Raw genomic sequence first — 18,943 nt, 5'->3', positions numbered from 1 at the left:
TGACAACCCCTTTTCCGGTTCCAGCGTTTACAGCCATCACCAAGGAGACCGAGATATGAATAGCGAGCCTTGACACCTGATAGGTCCTGTGTAACTGGGACAGGAGGGGCCAGGGGGTATTTTTGGGCCACTGCATTGGCTACATTCATGCCTACATGTCCTGTGCAAACACCGCTCTCAAACACACACACACACAGCTCGGGGAGCCCGTGGAGAGAAACCGAGATGCACACTTATCGCTAGAGTCTGTAAGTCTGCCTTTTTCTAGAATGGATGGCATCTCTGTTGAGATGGGCTAGGAGTAGGCCTGCACTTTGTCTGCCCCTGTGCATGATAGTTCGGAATTTAGGAGCTGAACCATAAGTACAACAGTGGAGGCTGCTGAGGGGAGGGCGGCTCATAATAATGTCTGGAACAAAGTAAATGGAATGGCATCAAACACATGGAAACCATGTGTTTGATGTATTTCGTACCATTCCACCCCAGCCATTACCACGAGCCCGTCCTCCTCAATTAAGGTGTCACCAACCTCCTGTGAAGTCGATGCGGTTAAGTTATTCTTGTGCTGAGATCCTGCCACATAAATACTTCTTAATGAGCCCAAACAAACAATTGAGGGTAGCGGTAGACTAGTGACTGTGAATAAGACCGCTAGACTATATATTAAGCCCTGGCTGGGTGAGGTCATCATTATTGGACATCCCCTGGTAAGTTCTCTCCCAGAGTACACTGACTGATTTAACTAGCAGGGGGCATTGCAGACCTGTTGCACCAGACTAAGTCAATAGCTAAAGTCTACGACCTCTTTGTCTGGTCAACAGTTGGGATTATTCAATAAAGTCTTTGAAGTCATTCAACGAGAGACGATTCGTTTTCATGCATATTTTTTTTGTTGAGAAAGTCTCTGTCTGCTCATGGTTTTAAAATGTATGAAATCTCATGTAGTATTAAGCTGTAGGCACAGTGATTTGAGCTATCCGATTGGCCAGCGCAGTAGGCACATTTGGTTTAGCCACAGCTCTCCTGGTGCGCCGGGAAGGAATTACAGCTGTCAGTCTTTATGGGTAAGTCTCCAAGATCTTTCCACACCTGGATTGTACAATATTTGGCCATTATTCTTTTCAAAATTCTTCAACATCAGTCAAAATGGTTGTTGATCATTGCTAGACAATCATTTTCAGGTCTTGCCATATATTTTCCAGTAGATTTAAGTCAAAACTGTAACTCGGAACATTCACTGTCTTCTTGGTAAGCAACTCCAATGTAGATTTGGCCTTGTGTTTTAGGTTATTGTCCTGCTGAAGTGTGAATTTGTCTCCCAGTGTCTGTTGTAAAGCCAGGTTTTCCTCTAGGATTTCCCCTGTGCTTAGCACCATTCCGTTATTTTTTATCCTGAAAAACTCCCCAGTCCTTAACGATTACAAGCATACCCATAACATAATGCAGCCACCACCATGCTTGAAAATATGGAGAGTGGTACTCACTAATATTTTGCATTGGATTTGTCCTAAACATAACACTTATTCAGGACAAAAAGTGAATTGCTTTGACACATTTTTAGCAGTATTACTTTAGTGCCTTGTTTTGGAGTATTTGTGTTCCTTCTCACACTGTCAATTAGGTTATTATTGTGGAGTAACTACAATGTTGATCCATCCTCAGTTTTCGCCTATGACAGCCATCAAACTCCGTAACCGTTTTAAAGTCACTATTTGCCTCATGGTGAAATCCCTGAGCGGTTTCCTTCCTCTCCAACAACTGTTAGGAAGGACGCATCTATCTTTGTAGTGACTGGGTGTATTGATACACCATCCAAAGTGTAGTTAAAAACTTCACTATGCTCAAAGGGATATTTAATGTCTGCTTTTGAAAAAATGTTTTTTTGCCATCTACCAATAGGTGCCCTTCTTTGCGAGGCATTGGAAAACCTCCCTGTTATTGGGGTTGAATTTGTGTTTGAAATGTACTGCTCGACTGAGGGACATTACAGATCATTGTATGTGTTGGGTACAGAGATGATGTAGTCATTTCAAAAATCATGCAACGTATTATGTGACAAGCACATTTTTACTCCTGAACTTATTTAGGCTTGCCATAACAAAGGGGTTAAATATCAAATCAAATGTATTTATAAAGCCCTTCTTACATCAGCTGATATCACAAAGTGCTGTACAGAAACCCAGCCTAAAACCCCAAACGGCAAGCAATGCAGATGTAGAAGCACTGTGGCTTTACTTCTTGACTCAAGACATTTCAGCTTTTCATTTTTTATTAATTTTGTAAAATTTTCAAAATACATAATTCCACTTTGACATTATTGTGTATGGTGTTATGCCAGTGACAAAAAAATCTCAATTTAATTTATTTTAAATTCAGGCTTTAACACCACAAAATGTGAAAAAGTAAAGGGGTGTGAATCATTTCTGAAGACTTAAATCTCAATTTCATGCACTCATATTAGACATTCATTAGAACCAAGATGATGTGCACAGACAAGGGCTTGCATCCCAAATGCCACCCTATTCCCTACATAGTGCACTACTTTTTACCAGAGCCGTATAGTGTACTATTAGGGAATAGGCTGTCATTTAGGACACAGACAGGATGACATTATGAACTGACTCTTGTGCCACGTGTCCGTCTCTGCAGGGGATCTACATCTCGCGGATCGCAGAGGGAGGGGCGGCCCACAGAGACCGCACACTCCGAGTAGGGGACAGGGTCATCACCGTGAGTACCCCTCCACTCCTCTGTTTAAGCCCCATGGAGGCATCCCAAATGGCATCCTATCCCTTTTTGACCAGTGCACTATAATAGGGAATAGGGTGCTAATTGAGACAACACCCATGTTCTTCTCTCGCTCTCTGGACCAGAGCTCGGTCTGTGTGAACTTCATGCCAAACACACCAACCAAGCACACACACGTTAGATAACGTGGTGAGTGATCTCATCAGACTCACAATATGGTTGCCACCCGTTGACTACTCCCAAATCAAACACAACTACACCCATCTAGTACCGGGTCGGACCCCCTTTGCCTCCAGAACAGCCTTAATTATTCGGGGCATTCTACAAAGTGCCGGAAACATTCCACAGGGATGTTGGTCCATGCTGGTCCATGCTGACGCGATGCCATCACGCAGTTTCTGCAGGTTGTGCGGCGGTACATTGAAGCTGCTAACAACCTGTTCCATCACATCCCAAAGATGTTCTACTGGGTTGAGGTGTGGGGACTGACCAGGCCACTCAAGTAAACTGAACTCGCTGTCATGTTCCAGGGAGTGTTTTTCCACTCCTCATTTGTCAAGTGTTGGCGATGGCGTGCCCGCTGGAGCCGCTTCTTCTTGTTTTTAGCTGATAGGAGTGGAACCTAGTGTTGTCGTCTGGCGCAATAGCCCATCCATGACTACGGATCGACGGGTTGTGCATTCCGAGATGCCGTCCTGTTCTCAGCCCGCCTGTTAGTTTGCACAATTCTTGCCATTATCCTTCGTCTCACCAACGAGCCGTTTCCACCCACAGGACTGTTGCTGACTGGACGTTTTTTGTTTGTCACACCATTCTCAGTAAACCCTAGACCAGGGTTTCCCAACTGCCGAATTTGGCCTGCGGGTGGTTTGATTTGGCTACGTTTTCTGAGCAATTAAAATATATATATATATATATTTTTTTTTTTTGAAATCTGTTCTCAAGTATTCCCAAGCATTAGAGAGAGTTTGCATACAAATATAAGCAAGGTTTCAAATGATTGTTTTAGTTACTTGGCTCATTGCGCTCTAGCGACTCTTTGTGGCGGGCCGGGCGCCTGCAGGCTGACCTCGGTCGTCAGGTGAACAGTGTTTCCTCTGACAAATTGCTGTGGATGTCTTCCGGGTTAAGTGGGCGGGTGTTACGAAGCACGGTTTGGCGGGTCATGTTTCGGTGGACGCATGACTCGACCTTCGCCTCCCGAGCCCGTTGGGGAGTTGCAGCGATGAGACAAGATCGAAATTGCCGAGAAAAAGGGGGTAACATATATATTTTTTTAATGAGTGCACTATGCAGGGAATAGGGTGCCATTTGGGACGCAGCCATAGACTAGCATGACCTTAGCTGACATGTATGTGACTGGCTGCTGGAGCCAAGGTTCCTGCACGGTTCTTTACTGTAGTTATCATAGTGTTTTTATTATACAATGGCATGGCCTCACTTGCTGAGTGCTGATTCAGAGTTGCACCTCATGCTCATATCCTTGACCATGGCTACAAAGGTAGGGCCTTGATGTGATCGCTCAATAGGGCCTTATTACCAATCCAGTGATTCCTTCTATCTTGAGACATTCGCTAACCCCTTAGTTACGTTTGTGTGCCGTGTGAAATAGTGTCCTCTTGTGTGTGTGTCTACAACTACTACTGTCTTGTTCTCTCATTCTCTGAGTCATAACTGTTTCTCTCTCTCCTGCCTCTTCCCCCTCCTCCTATGTGAGGGAAATCATAAAATGGCTTCCTGAATGATTCGGTTCCTGTCTGGTCTCTCGGCTTCTCTCTTGCGCTTTCGTTCTCTCTCCTCTCCCTCGCTCTATCTCTCTCTCGTGCGCTCTCCCTCTCTGTGAACCTGCTCTCTCACTCTCCCTCTCCCTGCATGGCAACTAATGCTCAATGTGTCTCCTTCCCTGCTCGGTGGTGGTGGGTGTGGTTTTGGGATTGTGTGTGCGGAGCCTTTGTGGTAACCGCATGTATTACCATAGCAGCAGCCGCAGTAAGCTTATCAGCCAATGGTAAGAGCCGGTACTGTATGGTCAGTGCTGGCGTCTGTTTGTCTCTCGGACAAGAGGACCAATCACATAGCCCGCTTTTTTGTCCCTCACTCCTCAGAGGTATCAGGACCTCGTTCTACATTTTAGGAATGTTTACAGACTGCAGTCCGTCCTCAAATGCCCTCTGTAAAGCAATAGAATAGTTTAAAATGTGTAAAGGACGAGAGCTAGGTCTAGGAGCAGCACTGAGGCTGGAGCTGTATCTTGCCTTGTAGAAAAGTATTTAACTCTGTTTGCTGCCTCAAGATCAGCCCATTCTTTGGCAGTCATCATATGACGCTGCTCTCTGTATTTTCAGTGAGCAATCGCAAACGGATAGCATAAACATAAGCCAGATTGGCCAACGTCCAAAATGCAGTATAGTTTATTGCATTGACAGGCTACTTTCAAGACGTTGAGATTGGAACATTGGAGAAAGGCTTAACATACAGCCGTTCCTGAAGAAGCTCCTTGCTAGCTTGCCCTCTGCTCCTCCCTCCTTCTCCTCCCATCTCCGCCTTCTTCTGTATGGGTATTGGCTCCTGGTCTCTTCAGATATCACTCACTCACTCGCTGTACGTCTCAATGTATTATATTGAGCAATGATTGAGTTATTTTATTATAGTAATAATATACAGCTTTATGGCAACATGTGATGTGCGTCTAAACAATAATGATATGAGTCTAAACCAAGGGGTTGGAAGCAAAATTATTTCCCAATCGTTTTGTTCTAAACAGAACCATTATTTATTTAATTCCGTTCCACTATTATCGAACAGCAAAATAAAGTAATGAAGCGGTTCTAACCAAAAATAAGTAATGGTTTCGATTGTTTCTTTCTGTTCCTTTTGAAGCCTCTGAATGTTTTTTTAAATGTATTTTTATTTAGCTTAAATTTGTTCACAAATGGAATAGAGCAGCTTGCTATGGAGCGGGTAAGCCATGTACATGCATTTGACAGACAAGTGTAGTGGAGGGTGCGACTTGCAACTGAAATTGAGCAGAGTGCTGGGCATCTTGTTGTTATGACATGCATTATCTATATTAGGCTCACAGAATTATATCTACGGAGGAGCGACTTCTTTGAATGTCTTTGAACTTCCGTGTTTGCTTAACTAACGTTGGACCAGAGTTAGCCCTTGATCATGACTCTCAGTTCCATTACAGCACACATAATACTGCCTAGAATTATCGAGAGCTAGACCAGAGCTAGCTAACAAGCTAGCAACACCAAAATGAAAACACGTCTTGCCTTTTTTGTAGTTAATAAATCCAATGTGAAACTTGATAACTATACTATCCTTAACTAGCATAGAAAAAGTTCATCCATTGTTCTCTAATTAAAAATCTCTCCCTAATTTATTAATCACGGCTGTAATGTCAGTAGCTACAGTAGACTATGCATGCTTCGGAGGGAGGGGGAGAGGCAGGTAGCCTACACGCACGCACGCGCACACACACATACTGGCAAAGATTTTCAGCTGGCAGGTAGACATTGAAATAAGTTGGCGTGACAGTGAGGGCTTTTTTTTTTTTTTTGCCTGGAATGTAAAATAAAGTTATTAACCGGTTCCTGTGCTTTTAAAATAAGTTGTTTTCCAGAACAATATACACTGCTCAAAAAAATAAAGGGAACACTTAAACAACACAATGTAACTCCAAGTCAATCACACTTCTGTGAAATCAAACTGTCCACTTAGGAAGCAACACTGATTAACAATAAATTTCACATGCTGTTGTGCAAATGGAATAGACAAAAGTTGGAAATTATAGGCAATTAGCAAGACACCCCCAAAAAAGGAGTGATTCTGCAGGTGGTGACCACAGACCACTTCTCAGTTCCTATGCTTCCTGGCTGATGTTTTGGTCACTTTTGAATGCTGGCGGTGCTCTCACTCTAGTGGTAGCATGAGACGGAGTCTACAACCCACACAAGTGGCTCAGGTAGTGCAGTTCATCCAGGATGGCACATCAATGCGAGCTGTGGCAAAAAGGTTTGCTGTGTCTGTCAGCGTAGTGTCCAGAGCATGGAGGCGCTACCAGGAGACAGGCCAGTACATCAGGAGACGTGGAGGAGGCCGTAGGAGGGCAACAACCCAGCAGCAGGACCGCTACCTCCGCCTTTGTGCAAGGAGGTGCACTGCCAGCGCCCTGCAAAATGACCTCCAGCAGGCCACAAATGTGCATGTGTCAGCATATGGTCTCACAAGGGGTCTGAGGATCTCATCTCGGTACCTAATGGCAGTCAGGCTACCTCTGGCGAGCACATGGAGGGCTGTGCGGCCCCACAAAGAAATGCCACCCCACACCATGACTGACCCATCGCCAAACCGGTCATGCTGGAGGATGTTGCAGGCAGCAGAACGTTCTCCACGGCGTCTCCAGACTCTGTCACGTCTGTCAAATGTGCTCATGTGCTCAGTGTGAACCTGCTTTCATCTGTGAAGAGCACAGGGCGCCAGTGGCGAATTTGCCAATCTTGGTGTTCTCTGGCAAATGCCAAACGTCCTGCACGGTGTTGGGCTGTAAACACAACCCCCACCTGTGGACGTCGGGCCCTCATACCACCCTCATGGAGTCTGTTTCTGACCGTTTGAGCAGACACATGCACATTTGTGGCCTGCTGGAGGTCATTTTGCAGGGCGCTGGCAGTGCACCTCCTTGCACAAAGGCGGAGGTAGCGGTCCTGCTGCTGGGTTGTTGCCCTCCTACGGCCTCCTCCACGTCTCCTGATGTACTGGCCTGTCTCCTGGTAGCGCCTCCATGCTCTGGACACTACGCTGACAGACACAGCAAACCTTTTTGCCACAGCTCGCATTGATGTGCCATCCTGGATGAACTGCACTACCTGAGCCACTTGTGTGGGTTGTAGACTCCGTCTCATGCTACCACTAGAGTGAGAGCACCGCCAGCATTCAAAAGTGACCAAAACATCAGCCAGGAAGCATAGGAACTGAGAAGTGGTCTGTGGTCACCACCTGCAGAATCACTCCTTTTTTGGGGGTGTCTTGCTAATTGCCTATAATTTCCACCTTTTGTCTATTCCATTTGCACAACAGCATGTGAAATTTATTGTCAATCAGTGTTGCTTCCTAAGTGGACAGTTTGATTTCACAGAAGTGTGATTGACTTGGAGTTACATTGTGTTGTTTAAGTGTTCCCTTTATTTTTTTGAGCAGTGTATATCACTTTCGTTCTTGGTTCTGTTATTCAAAAAATGTCATTATTTTCCGGTGTTCTGTTCCCTGAACCGGTTCCAACCCCCGAACACATTGCTCTCTGCCCTCACTGAACCTCTAGTCCTGAGTGTCGCACACTGTGGTTAGTCAGTCAGCCTACTGACGCCTGCCCTCATTGGTTGTGCCGTTCGATCCAGATCAATGGTGTAGACATGACAGAGGCCAGGCATGACCAGGCAGTAGCGCTGCTTACCGGCACCTCTCCCACAATTGCTCTCCTGGTGGAGCGTGACCAGGCCGAGCCGGGCACCGCAGGGGGCTCCCCGGGCCTGTCCCGTGCCCGCGCCCACTCCCCCCCACCTCCAGAGCCCTCTGACTCACCCGACCAGGAAGAGGGCAACGACGACTCGAGCCTCTTGCCACACGGGAACCACCTGAGCCAGCCGCTGGAGGACGAATACCCCATCGAGGTGAGACGAAGGGAAGGAAGGAAGCGGGTGGAAAAAGGGTATAGTACTATGTTATGGGGATAGTGGTAAGTTACCATGATGGAGCATTCAAGCTTCAGATTAACTTTAGTTTTAATGCCTTTACATTTGGCTTTTTATCTCGAATGCTCTACAGCTCAAGAAAAGATGGTGCAAGGTACGAATGCTTAGTCCTGACATAGGTTTATTATGCTAGGATGGTGTAGTGGGGCCCAGTGAAATGCAGCAAGACCTGGAGTCTGTTCCATTGACTAAGAGCTTAGCTTAGCATAGCCTATGTCTTATCTCATACCTGTCTTCAAGTAGATATAGTAGATCCATGGATAGTTTGTGTTCCTTGTCTATTAGAAGTTATTGACTTAAAGATTGAGTGTATTTGGTATTTGCCTGTTGAGACACTGATGTTTTCCTGAATTCCTCTCATGTCTCCTGATACTGTATTTGTAGAGCCCATATCGTAGAACCATGTCCCTCAAATGAAACAACACTGTAGCTTCACTTCCTCTCCTGACAGGAAGTGGCGTTGGTGAAAGCGGGCGGCCCCCTGGGACTGAGCATCGTGGGAGGCAGTGATCACGCCAGTCACCCGTTCGGCATCAACGAGCCTGGCGTCTTCATCTCTAAGGTTTCTCTCTTGCTCTCTCTTTCTTGCTCTCTCTCTCTCAATTCAAAAGGCTTCATCTCTCTGTCGCGCTCTGTCTCTCTCTCATTTTCCCGGGTTTGTGTATTTCACCCTCGCCTGTCTGTGCTAGGTGATCTCCCATGGCTTGGCGTGTCAGAGTGGGCTGCGGGTGGGGGACAGGATACTGGAGGTGAACACCACCGACCTGCGCCACGCCACCCACCAGGAGGCTGTTAGAGCCCTGCTCTCCAACAAGCAGGAGATCCGCATGCTGGTGCGCAGGGACCCCTCGCCTCCCGGGATGGAGGTGACGTCTCTTAAACCCACATGTACACGGAAATAGGCCTACACAGTAGACCCACACACACGCACACACACACACCCCAACCAGTCCCATCTCCTAATCTATGTGTCCCAATACAGGAGATAGTGATCCAGAAGCAGCCTGGAGAAAAGCTGGGCATAAGCATCCGCGGCGGTGCCAAGGGCCACGCTGGCAACCCCTTCGACGCCACCGATGAGGGCATTTTCATATCCAAGGTACCTGGAACCCACCTTGTCATCCTATCCCCCTTGGAATACGGTCAATGATTGACCTCCTTTGATATATTGACTCCTCTTAACTCCCCATCCCTACGTCACCCCCTGTAGGTGAGCTCCAGCGGTGCGGCGGCCAGGGATGGCCGTCTGCTTGTGGGCATGCGGATCTTGGAGGTGAGTAACCACAGCCTGCTGGGCATGACCCACACGGAGGCTGTACGCGTGCTCCGTGCCGTGGGAGACACCCTGGTCATGCTGGTGTGTGACGGCTTCGACCCTGGCAACGCTGCCGCTATAGAGGTGAGGGAAACTGATTAACATCCATTCCGGGTTGAAATGACCCTTAGATACAGAGTCAGATCCAAAACGGATGCCACGTTAGTAGTGTGTCTTTGTTTAATCTCAGGCGTCACCGGGCATCATCGCCAACCCGTTTGCAGCAGGCATCGTGCGTAAGAACAGCATGGAGAGCATCTCCTCTATCGACCGAGACCTGAGTCCCGAGGAGATGGACATCCTACAGAAGGTGAGAATAATATGACACACAGCCAGTGTGAGGGTCTGCACTCAGGCTTCAGTGGATGGATGGCGCGTGGGAGAAAAACCTGTCTGTAGAATTACGTTGGTACTCGCACTCAACCCAACGAGGCCGAGATGCTAAAATATACTTCATTTAATCCATGCTCGAAAGAATAACAAAAGCTGTTAGTGCAAAGTGAAAAAACAACAAAAAAGCTTCAACTACACACTCTCACACACACACACACATACTAAACAAAGGGGAAAACGGAGTAGATTACTTTTAATATGAAACATTTTGACCTAAAATCTATTTCCTAGGAGGTGGAGATGGTGCGAGAGACGTCCCAGTGGGAGAGAGAAGAGATGGAGAAGGTGGTGAGTGAGACTATGTAGCCAAGTATCTACCTCGCATGCTTTTTCTGCTACTGTGCCAAATAAACAGAGCACTTTTCTAATGTGTGTGGGTTCTATCCTTTCTCTCCCTTTCTCTCTTTTCTTCTACCCTTTCTCTGCCTGCCCCCACCCTCCTCCCTCCCCTCATGTCTGGGTCGTCCATACACCACTCCATCTCCACTCACCCCACCTCCACTTAATCCCTCCATCTCCTTTGTCTTTTATCCCATTTCACCTGCATTCATTTCATCCCCTGTTTCCCATTATCTGTGTGGCTGGGTGTCCTCCCTTCTTTCCTCCCCTCCCCCGTCTCTCTGTGAAGGAGCGCATGCGCTTGGAGCGTGAGGAGGATACTCGCCTGCTAGAAGAGGAGACCGAGGTGAGACCGGTACCCCCTGGGCCTCAGAGTCCTCAGCTCAACCAGCTCCCTGTCAGAGAGGTGGACAGCTCCAGTCCAGAGGATTTTACTATAACCTCTGAAATGTTCTGCAACCTGTTGCGCTTCAATGAAAATGTGTTAATGATGAAGTTGCTTCCTTACAGAGTGACACATGAGAGTAGTATGAGAGGGAAGTAGTTTTCCCCCACTATGTCTGACACTCCGCCCTCTTCCCCTTTCCCTCAGAACCTGGGCACTGGGCCTCTGAAACTGGACTACCGGACGCTGGCCGCACTGCCCACCACCGCTCTGCAGAAGGTCAACAGGGTAAGTAAGAAGTAATGGAATTAGTTTACTTGAAAGGTAACACAACCCCCATTGATGATTACGGTGAAATTATGTGAGGTAACTCTTATAGTAGACCTCTTATAAGACCTGTGAACCCTGACTAAGGCTGTGAAATGCCTGGAATTGTCTGCAGACTATCTTGGAAATGGTCCCTTTGGGCCCAGAATAGAATGGAATCCACCCTGTTTATCTCCCGGGAAACCCTCTGTGACCAGAGGCCAAGCAGGTGCCTCTGGAGGCCAGGGGGAGAATGTGACACCCCCCCATCCCCTCTCCCCTCCCGAAGTTCACAACCCTGACTCCTGCCTTCCTCACCAACGCCTTGGGCCCAAAGAATAGATTGCCTCTACAATGGAATGGAACCATTCCTTCCATTCACTTCTGTGGTATGATGAGATGCGACATTCCAAAACAAGATCCATTTGTATCATCATGCACGCCATGTTAATGGATCGTCTACCTTTGGCTTGAAGACATCTCTTAAAGAAGAAATTGAGATGAATCGAAGGGTGAGTCCACAAAGAAAAACTGAAGGCTGCCTTTCACATCATTAGCTGGAATGCTGGATGGAGGGAAAGAGAAGAGAAATGATGCAGCCAAAATGGTCGGTACCTGTTTCAGTAAAAAGTCGCTGGACTGATTGGAGGAGGTGGGTAAGGGGGACAGCTGGCCGTTATTTTAAACTCAGGATAGTTGGGGAGTGGGAGGGGTGCAGGCGAGAGGGAAGGAGAGTGTCCCAATGTGTGGGCTCTATCAGTCAGTCAGTCAGTGTCCCTGGAAGAGTTTGGAGCTACTGCACCCCTGGTCCCAACAGCCTACAGTGAGTATAGGGACAGCGCCAGACGGGGGCGTGGGCAACTGGACTGGGCTCGGCTCTTCTTTGCCTTTCTTACATGTTTCCTTCCTTCATTTATGTATTAATGTATTCTACCGTCATTGTGTCAATTCTATATTCTAGCTACATGTGTGAACAGCAGCCATTTTTGCTAAAGATGTAAATTACCAAGGATTTATGAGCTGACATAGAAACATTAGGCCTCTCTCATACCTGTCACCGTTTTAGGGTCTTGCATAGATGCATGTACAGGAGAGGCTACAATTTGTGTCAGTATTATAGTTTTTTCCCCAGCTTAGTTTGTAGTAGGGGTCTTTATTGTGTTTTGAGCTATTTGTGTTCCGTTAGCTATTTCTTTTATCTTAATGCAACAGTGGTTAGACTTATAAGCTCTAGTACTAGGCCGTGGGGCTTTTCTGGGAGCGCTTAACCTATATATCGCCTGCAGCTGTTCTTGCATTATGGCTATGCATTAGCGTTAGACTGAAGACCCCTGGGTTACATGACCTGTATACCCAGGAACATTACCAGTGGATCTTGTCATGACTCCCTGAGATTCTTCGTCGAAAGATGTTGGATGCACATTTTTTGCGATAATTTGAATCCTTGTCTATAGTTTTTTTATTTTATTTTATGTATCATAATGTTTATCTGCGATTATTTTGACAGCTGAAGTTTGGTTATGGTATGTATCATAGTATCTAAGGTATGTAGCTAGTCATATGAAGAAACATGCTTCTTGGCATGAGAAGTGAGCGGTAAGCAGGGGTGTGTCGTGATGAACCACGCTTGGCTCCACCCTTCACCCAGGCCGTCTGGATAAAGTTAGTCTCACCTTGTTGGCATGTTGATCGTCTTTCTTGCACCTCCCCTCCTCCCTCGGGCCTCCAGCCCTAGCCCAGCTGTCCTCTACAGTCTTCTGAGCCTGTGCCAAAAGGGTACTGGTTCACATACCACCCCACCAGGGTTTCCGTTAGCCAGTAATTGACAGCTAAAAAATAAATCATGAAAAGCCAGTAAATACAATTGTTGCCAGCCAAATTGACTTCAAAATAATGCTTTTTATTCATTGATGGAAATACATTTGACAGTCATGCTAATCAGCCTGTGTATTTTCGTTATTTATCGCACACACCTATTTTGAGGGGAATATCACTTGTCAGACAACGCTAGAGTTGTGGCTGCAGCTTCTCAGCTCGTTGCTGCTGGAGAGAAATGTGCCGATGCCCAGTCATTGCGCAACAAATGTAACCACAATTACATCTTAAAAACAGAGCTACTCTTTATTGATTTTTTTTCAACTGGTAATTGAAGCGCGCCTCCTATTCACCCTACAAGTTTATAGGCAACGATAGGCAGGCTATCAGCACGTCACCCACCACTTCACAATGTGAGCTGGAGGCAGTATGCATTTTGAAAACATTTACTTAATTGTTTGAAACCTGATCGTTTTACTTCATATATTATGAGGCATGCCTTGGGCGGCAGGTAGCCTAGTGGTTAGAGCGTTGGACTAGTAACCGAAAGGTTGCAAAATCGAATCCCCGCTGACAAGGTAAAAATCTGTCATTCTGCCCCTGAACAAGGCAGTTAACCAACTGTTCCTAGACCGTCATTGAAAATAAGAATTTCTTCTTAACTGGCTTGCCTAGTTAAATAAAGATAAAATAAATTAAAATGACCTTGCTTCAAAGTAGCCTAGGCAAAATCCCACCATAGAAATGTGGAGGCAATTCTTTTATGGAGACTTCCTCATATGCCATTGAAACCAGCATTTCTCTCCTGTTCTATTGGTTTTCATATCAACTTTCTTTCGTTGTCCAGAAGCCAAAGGCACAATCCTAGTCATATTAGCAGCCCATCCTAGTTGTTGCATCTTTAGATTCCCCCTCTTTCTAAGTTTCTAACAGATTTTCATCTCTGTCACTTAAGAAAACCGCTCGCGAATTGCATTTTGGAAAATGTTTGAAAATTAGGTTTTATTAGCTGCTTCATTACAGGAGTTGCATGTTCTGTTAAGATGAATTACCATAATCTAAACTCAGCAAAAAAAGAAACGTCCCTTTTTCAGGAACCTGTCTTTCAAAGATAATTCGTAAATGTCCAAATAACTTCACAGATCTTCATTGTAAAGGGTTTAAACACTGTTTCCCATGCTTGTTCAATGTACCATAAACAATTAATGAACATGCACCTGTGGAACGGTCGTTAAGACACCAACAGCTTACAGACGGTAGGCAATTAAGGTCACAGTTATGAAAACTTAGGACACTAAAGAGGCCTTTCTACTGACTCTACAAAACACCAAAAGAAAGATGCCCAGGGTCCCTGCTCATCTGTCTGAATGTGCCTTAGGCATGCTGCAAGGAGGCATGAGGACTGCAGATGTGGCCAGGGCAATAAATTGCGATGTCCGTACTGCGAGACGCCTAAGACAGTGCTACAGGGAGACAGGACGGACAGCTGATCGTCCTCGCAGTGGCAGACCACGTGTAACAACATCTGCACAGGATTGGTACATCCGAACATCACACCTGTGAGACAGGTACAGGATGGCAACAACTGCCCGAGTTACACCAGGAACGCACAATCCCTCAATCAGTGCTCAGACTGTCCGCAATAGGCTGAGAGAGGCTGGACTGAGGGCTTGTAGGCCTGTTGTAAAGGCAGGTCCTCACCAGACATCACCAGCAACAACGTTGCCTATGGGCACAAACCCACCGTCGTTGGACCAGACAGGACTGGCAAAAAGTGCTCTTCACTGACGAGTCGCGGTTTTGTTTCACCATGGGTTTATGATTGGATTCGCGTTTATCATCGAAATAATGAGCGTTACACCAAGGCCTGTACTCTGGAGCGGGATCGATTTGGAGGTGGAGGGTCCGTCAGAGTCTGGGGCGGTGTGTCACAGCATCATCGGACTGAGCTTGTTGTCATTGCAGGCAATCTCAACGCTGTGCGTTACAGGGAAGACATCCTCCTCCCTCATGTGGTACCCTTCCTGCAGGCTCGTCCTGACATGACCCTCCAGCATGACAGTGCCACCAGCCATACTGCTCGTTCTGTGCGTGATTTCCTGCAAGGTAGGAATGTCAGTGTTCTGCCATGGCCAGCGAAGAGCCCGGATCTCAATCCCATTGAGCACGTCTGGGACCTGTTGGATCGGAGGGTGAGAGCTAGAGCCATTCCCACCAGAAATGTCCCGGGAACTTGCAGGTGCCTTAGTGGAAGAGTGGGGTAACATCTCACAGCAAGAACTGGCAAATCTGGTGCAGTCCATGAGGAGATGCACTGCAGTACTTAATGCATCTGGTGGCCACACAAGATACTGACTGTTACTTTTGATTTTTACCCCCCCTTTGTTCAGGGACACATTATTCCATTTCTGTTAGTCACATGTCTGTGGAACTTGTTCAGTTTATGTCTCAGTTGTTGAATCTCGTTATGTTCATACAAATATTTGCACATGTTAAGTTTGCTGAAAATAAACGCAGTTGACAGTGAGAGGACGTTTCTTTTTTTTGGTGAGTTTAAATGTGATTTCTGTCATTCTGAGCACCTAGGGTGGAAGCCTTAATGGGTCACGCACCCAATGCATATGGGTCTGGTAAATTTCTCAAATGGCTGGTAAATTTAAATCTTCCTAGTCAAGTTGTCAGGCGACACATTTTCTTAATGGAAACCACTGACCTCTGTACTATAGGCCACATTTAACCGGCATGTCCGCCACCAACACTACGTGTCACAGTTCACGACTGCATGTATTCTTAGTGACACTATTTGGATTGTCACGACATGTCAAGGCCGTGTCTTGGAATGCACGGTCAGTGTAGAACAACGTAGTTCTGAAGACACTATGCCTCGTCCCACTTTAAGCCCTAGCGTTTTTGGCACATTTGAGTTTAAATCCAACCTGGTCCCAGTGGAACGCTCTCTGTGACTCAATCTTCTGCTGTGTCACTTGGTTGAAAAATATTTGTTTTACTGCATCAAGTTCATTTCTAATCCAAGGACCTTATCCGAGGTTTTGTGGGGTATTATCCGAGGACCGTATCCACAGTTGTGTGCGGTATTGTATCTTGTCACGTTGTCCTTCTTTAATGAACTCTCTCCCATCTCATATGTGGAGTGTATTGAGGCCTGATTCGTAGTGTAAGGAGTGGACTGAAGCCTAAGAGTTTAGTGCTGTCTAACTGTACTGATAGTGTGAGTTATTTAAGGCTGGGGCCCAGGCAGGGCAGGCTGTTGTTCTGGTAATGTGAGCGTAACTAGAGGAATAGATAACCATTTAATGCTTCTGGTATGATGGGAATCAAGAAACTCATCTATCTGCCGAGCTCCTCCTTCACAGATTAAAGGAACTGTCACGTGGGCTTCGCTCCTCCGTTATACACTCAAGACCCTTCAACATTAGAGAAGTTTTGCATACGAACTGGACGGTAGGCATTTGAGATGTGTGTAGGGTTGAAACATTTCGATAACTTTCCCTAAATTCCCTGGTTTTCCAGACATTCCGAATCAGGAGGGAACAAGCAGGAATTCGGGGAATCCTCCAACCGGAATTTCTGGAAAACCTGGAGATTTTGGGAAAGTTTTGCAACTAGTGGTGACAGTACTTTGGGTTTTGTGTGTGATTTGCTCTGATCTGGCCAGCCAGTGTGTGCTGTGGGTCTGTGTGTCTATTTTTAGCTCTTCTCCACACAGCTCCTTATTTCTCTTATGTATTTATCTGTCTCCGTCCTCTTGTCCTCCAGTATGTCTCCCGTTTCTTAACATGTAGCGATCTGTCTCCGTCTCTTTTTATGTAGCTTGTGCTGCATTATAAATGCAACAACGAAACATTATTTATCAAAAAAACACTATATATATCGTTTTTGAACACAAGCATGATTGCTTTACTTTTAGTTTATGGTTGACGCAGCTTGTTTGCCATTAGCCAATCGCCGTTCTCAACAAGTTCAAAGCACATGAATGCACAGAACTCGTTGCTCCCATTTTCCAAGTAGTTATTTCAGAGTTTCCCCCTTTATGGACATATCTGGACTTCACCTACTATTCTGTTTTTTGTTCCTCAGTTTTCTCTCTCCCCCTCTGAGTTTAATCTGCATCCCTCTCCTTTCAGATTTGAGTTTTCCTTTATCCCTCTCTTACCATTTCAGTCTCACTGTGCCCCCTTTTTTCTCTCTCTCTCTCGCTCTCTCAGTTATCTCCTTCTGTCAGTGCAACTGCCCCCATGGAGGCCCCCATGCAGGCCCAATGTTCTTTCACCTTAGAGCCCCTGGGTTTTGATCTGGGGCAGCCCCCCACCTCCCTCTTCCATGTGGACCCCCATGCTCTACCTCAGTCCTGCCCCATTATGAACACCGAGACAGGGCCCCTCTACATGTCCCAGCACTCTCCCAGTCCCTTGATAACCGCCTCCAATCAAGAAGCAGCTAGACAAGAAGCCCTGCCTACCGGTGAAGACGAGGAGGTGGTGGTTCTGGTGGACTCCCAGCCAATCAATTTCACCGAGAACCCCTTCCTGGTGGCCAATCGCAGGGGCAAGGGGTGCCCCCCCTCTGAGCGCATCCTATCAGGGCCTCCCGTGGGCTACGGGAGCGCGGGCAAACTGCAGCCCTGGTTATTCAGCAAGGCAAGCAGCCTGCCTGCCTGCGTGTGTGGGTTTGAGCCAGCATGGTGTGTGGCGCTGTGGCCTGGTGTAGGATTAGCAGTTCCTTTTGTCTGTGCACCAATAGAAAATGTTTCAGCCAAGATGTTATAAGGTAGAATGTATGTTGTGTTTGATTTTTCCATTGTAACAACCATTAGGGTTATAACCTGATCTGCCTTATTTTCGTTGAGTTCCTCCCTGTAGCAAAGGATAAACACTTGTGCGCTTGTATGACATAATCATTGCCAATCACAAACACTGCCAGCCAGGATGACTTGAATGACCAAGATGTGTGAAGTCACCTGTTCTGACGGATGTCTCCTTCACTAACCCTTTGAAAAGAAATAACCATGAGCATGTGACTGCTGGAATTGAGATGGAGAAATCTCTTGCTATGAATGAGTCGGGGGTAAATCCATTTGAATTCAATCCCGTTTTGACAGCATCCCTTTTGATTTCAACAAAACTGTCCATACATGTTTTCCCATGGAAGAAGTGATCAGAATGTGACTTTTTGAACATGAATGCCAAAATTTTCAGAAATTAAAGGTGCTCAAATTGAACTCATTTTGCATACCCCACAATACCACGAGACATCCATGTCTTCTTCACTGGAAAATATAAACGGTCGAGTTTGATATCATTTAAAAGCTTACAAACTGTTGTCAAACTATTTTATTAGTTAACGTCAATTATCTACAAACGTGTAAACTGTTATTTTTTGTATTCTCATATGTTGTAGTTTAGACCCTATTTTACATAATCTAAGGTTGTGTTTGTCCCTCCATCGGTTGAGACAACATGTTCTTGAATACAGGGTGGGTGTCGATTCAATCATAGAAATGGAATGAATAGATTGGACCTATCCCTTCATACCACTGCTATTTAGCTGGTACACCATTGAACTGTTTATTGTATTGACATTGTAACTTCTAATTACTACCACAAAGATGACTGCAGGTCCACCCATCGTCGAATGTCAACTTAAATGGTCATGTCTATTCTGTTTCTATGAGTTCAACAGATATTCCCAGTCAAGTCCGCGTTCTCTGACATGTGGACCTCCAACCATCTTTGTGGTACCATTTGACAGTTGAAATTTCAAATGTAGTCCCATTTATCAGCCAAAACATAACACCAACCCTGTATTCAAGAGCATGCTGTGTCTCAACCGATGGCGGGCACAACACCAAAACCTTAGATTATGTTA

The 18,943-nt window shown here is 46.1% G+C and overlaps 1 protein-coding gene across 8 annotated transcripts in view; it reads left to right on the top strand.

Annotated features, from left to right (window-relative positions):
- Positions 1 to 18,943, top strand: part of LOC120028042 (protein scribble homolog) — a 143,858-nt gene that overhangs the window by 98,327 nt on the left and 26,588 nt on the right. For 7 of the 8 annotated variants that reach the window (XM_038973190.1, XM_038973188.1, XM_038973185.1 and 4 more), the window contains exons 19-28: positions 2,650 to 2,730; positions 8,151 to 8,423; positions 8,956 to 9,066; positions 9,194 to 9,370; positions 9,487 to 9,603; positions 9,715 to 9,903; positions 10,010 to 10,129; positions 10,444 to 10,500; positions 10,841 to 10,897; positions 11,144 to 11,224. In XM_038973190.1, coding sequence (XP_038829118.1) covers positions 2,650 to 2,730; positions 8,151 to 8,423; positions 8,956 to 9,066; positions 9,194 to 9,370; positions 9,487 to 9,603; positions 9,715 to 9,903; positions 10,010 to 10,129; positions 10,444 to 10,500; positions 10,841 to 10,897; positions 11,144 to 11,224 — 1,263 coding nt within the window. The remainder of the gene's footprint in view (positions 1 to 2,649; positions 2,731 to 8,150; positions 8,424 to 8,955; positions 9,067 to 9,193; positions 9,371 to 9,486; positions 9,604 to 9,714; positions 9,904 to 10,009; positions 10,130 to 10,443; positions 10,501 to 10,840; positions 10,898 to 11,143; positions 11,225 to 18,943) is intronic. The other variant, XM_038973184.1, reaches the window with a different exon arrangement.

This window comes from Salvelinus namaycush, chromosome 33 (assembly GCF_016432855.1).
Source record: "Salvelinus namaycush isolate Seneca chromosome 33, SaNama_1.0, whole genome shotgun sequence".
NCBI classification, from domain to species: Eukaryota; Metazoa; Chordata; class Actinopteri; order Salmoniformes; family Salmonidae; genus Salvelinus; species Salvelinus namaycush.
This window is presented reverse-complemented; position numbering and strand designations above follow the sequence as displayed.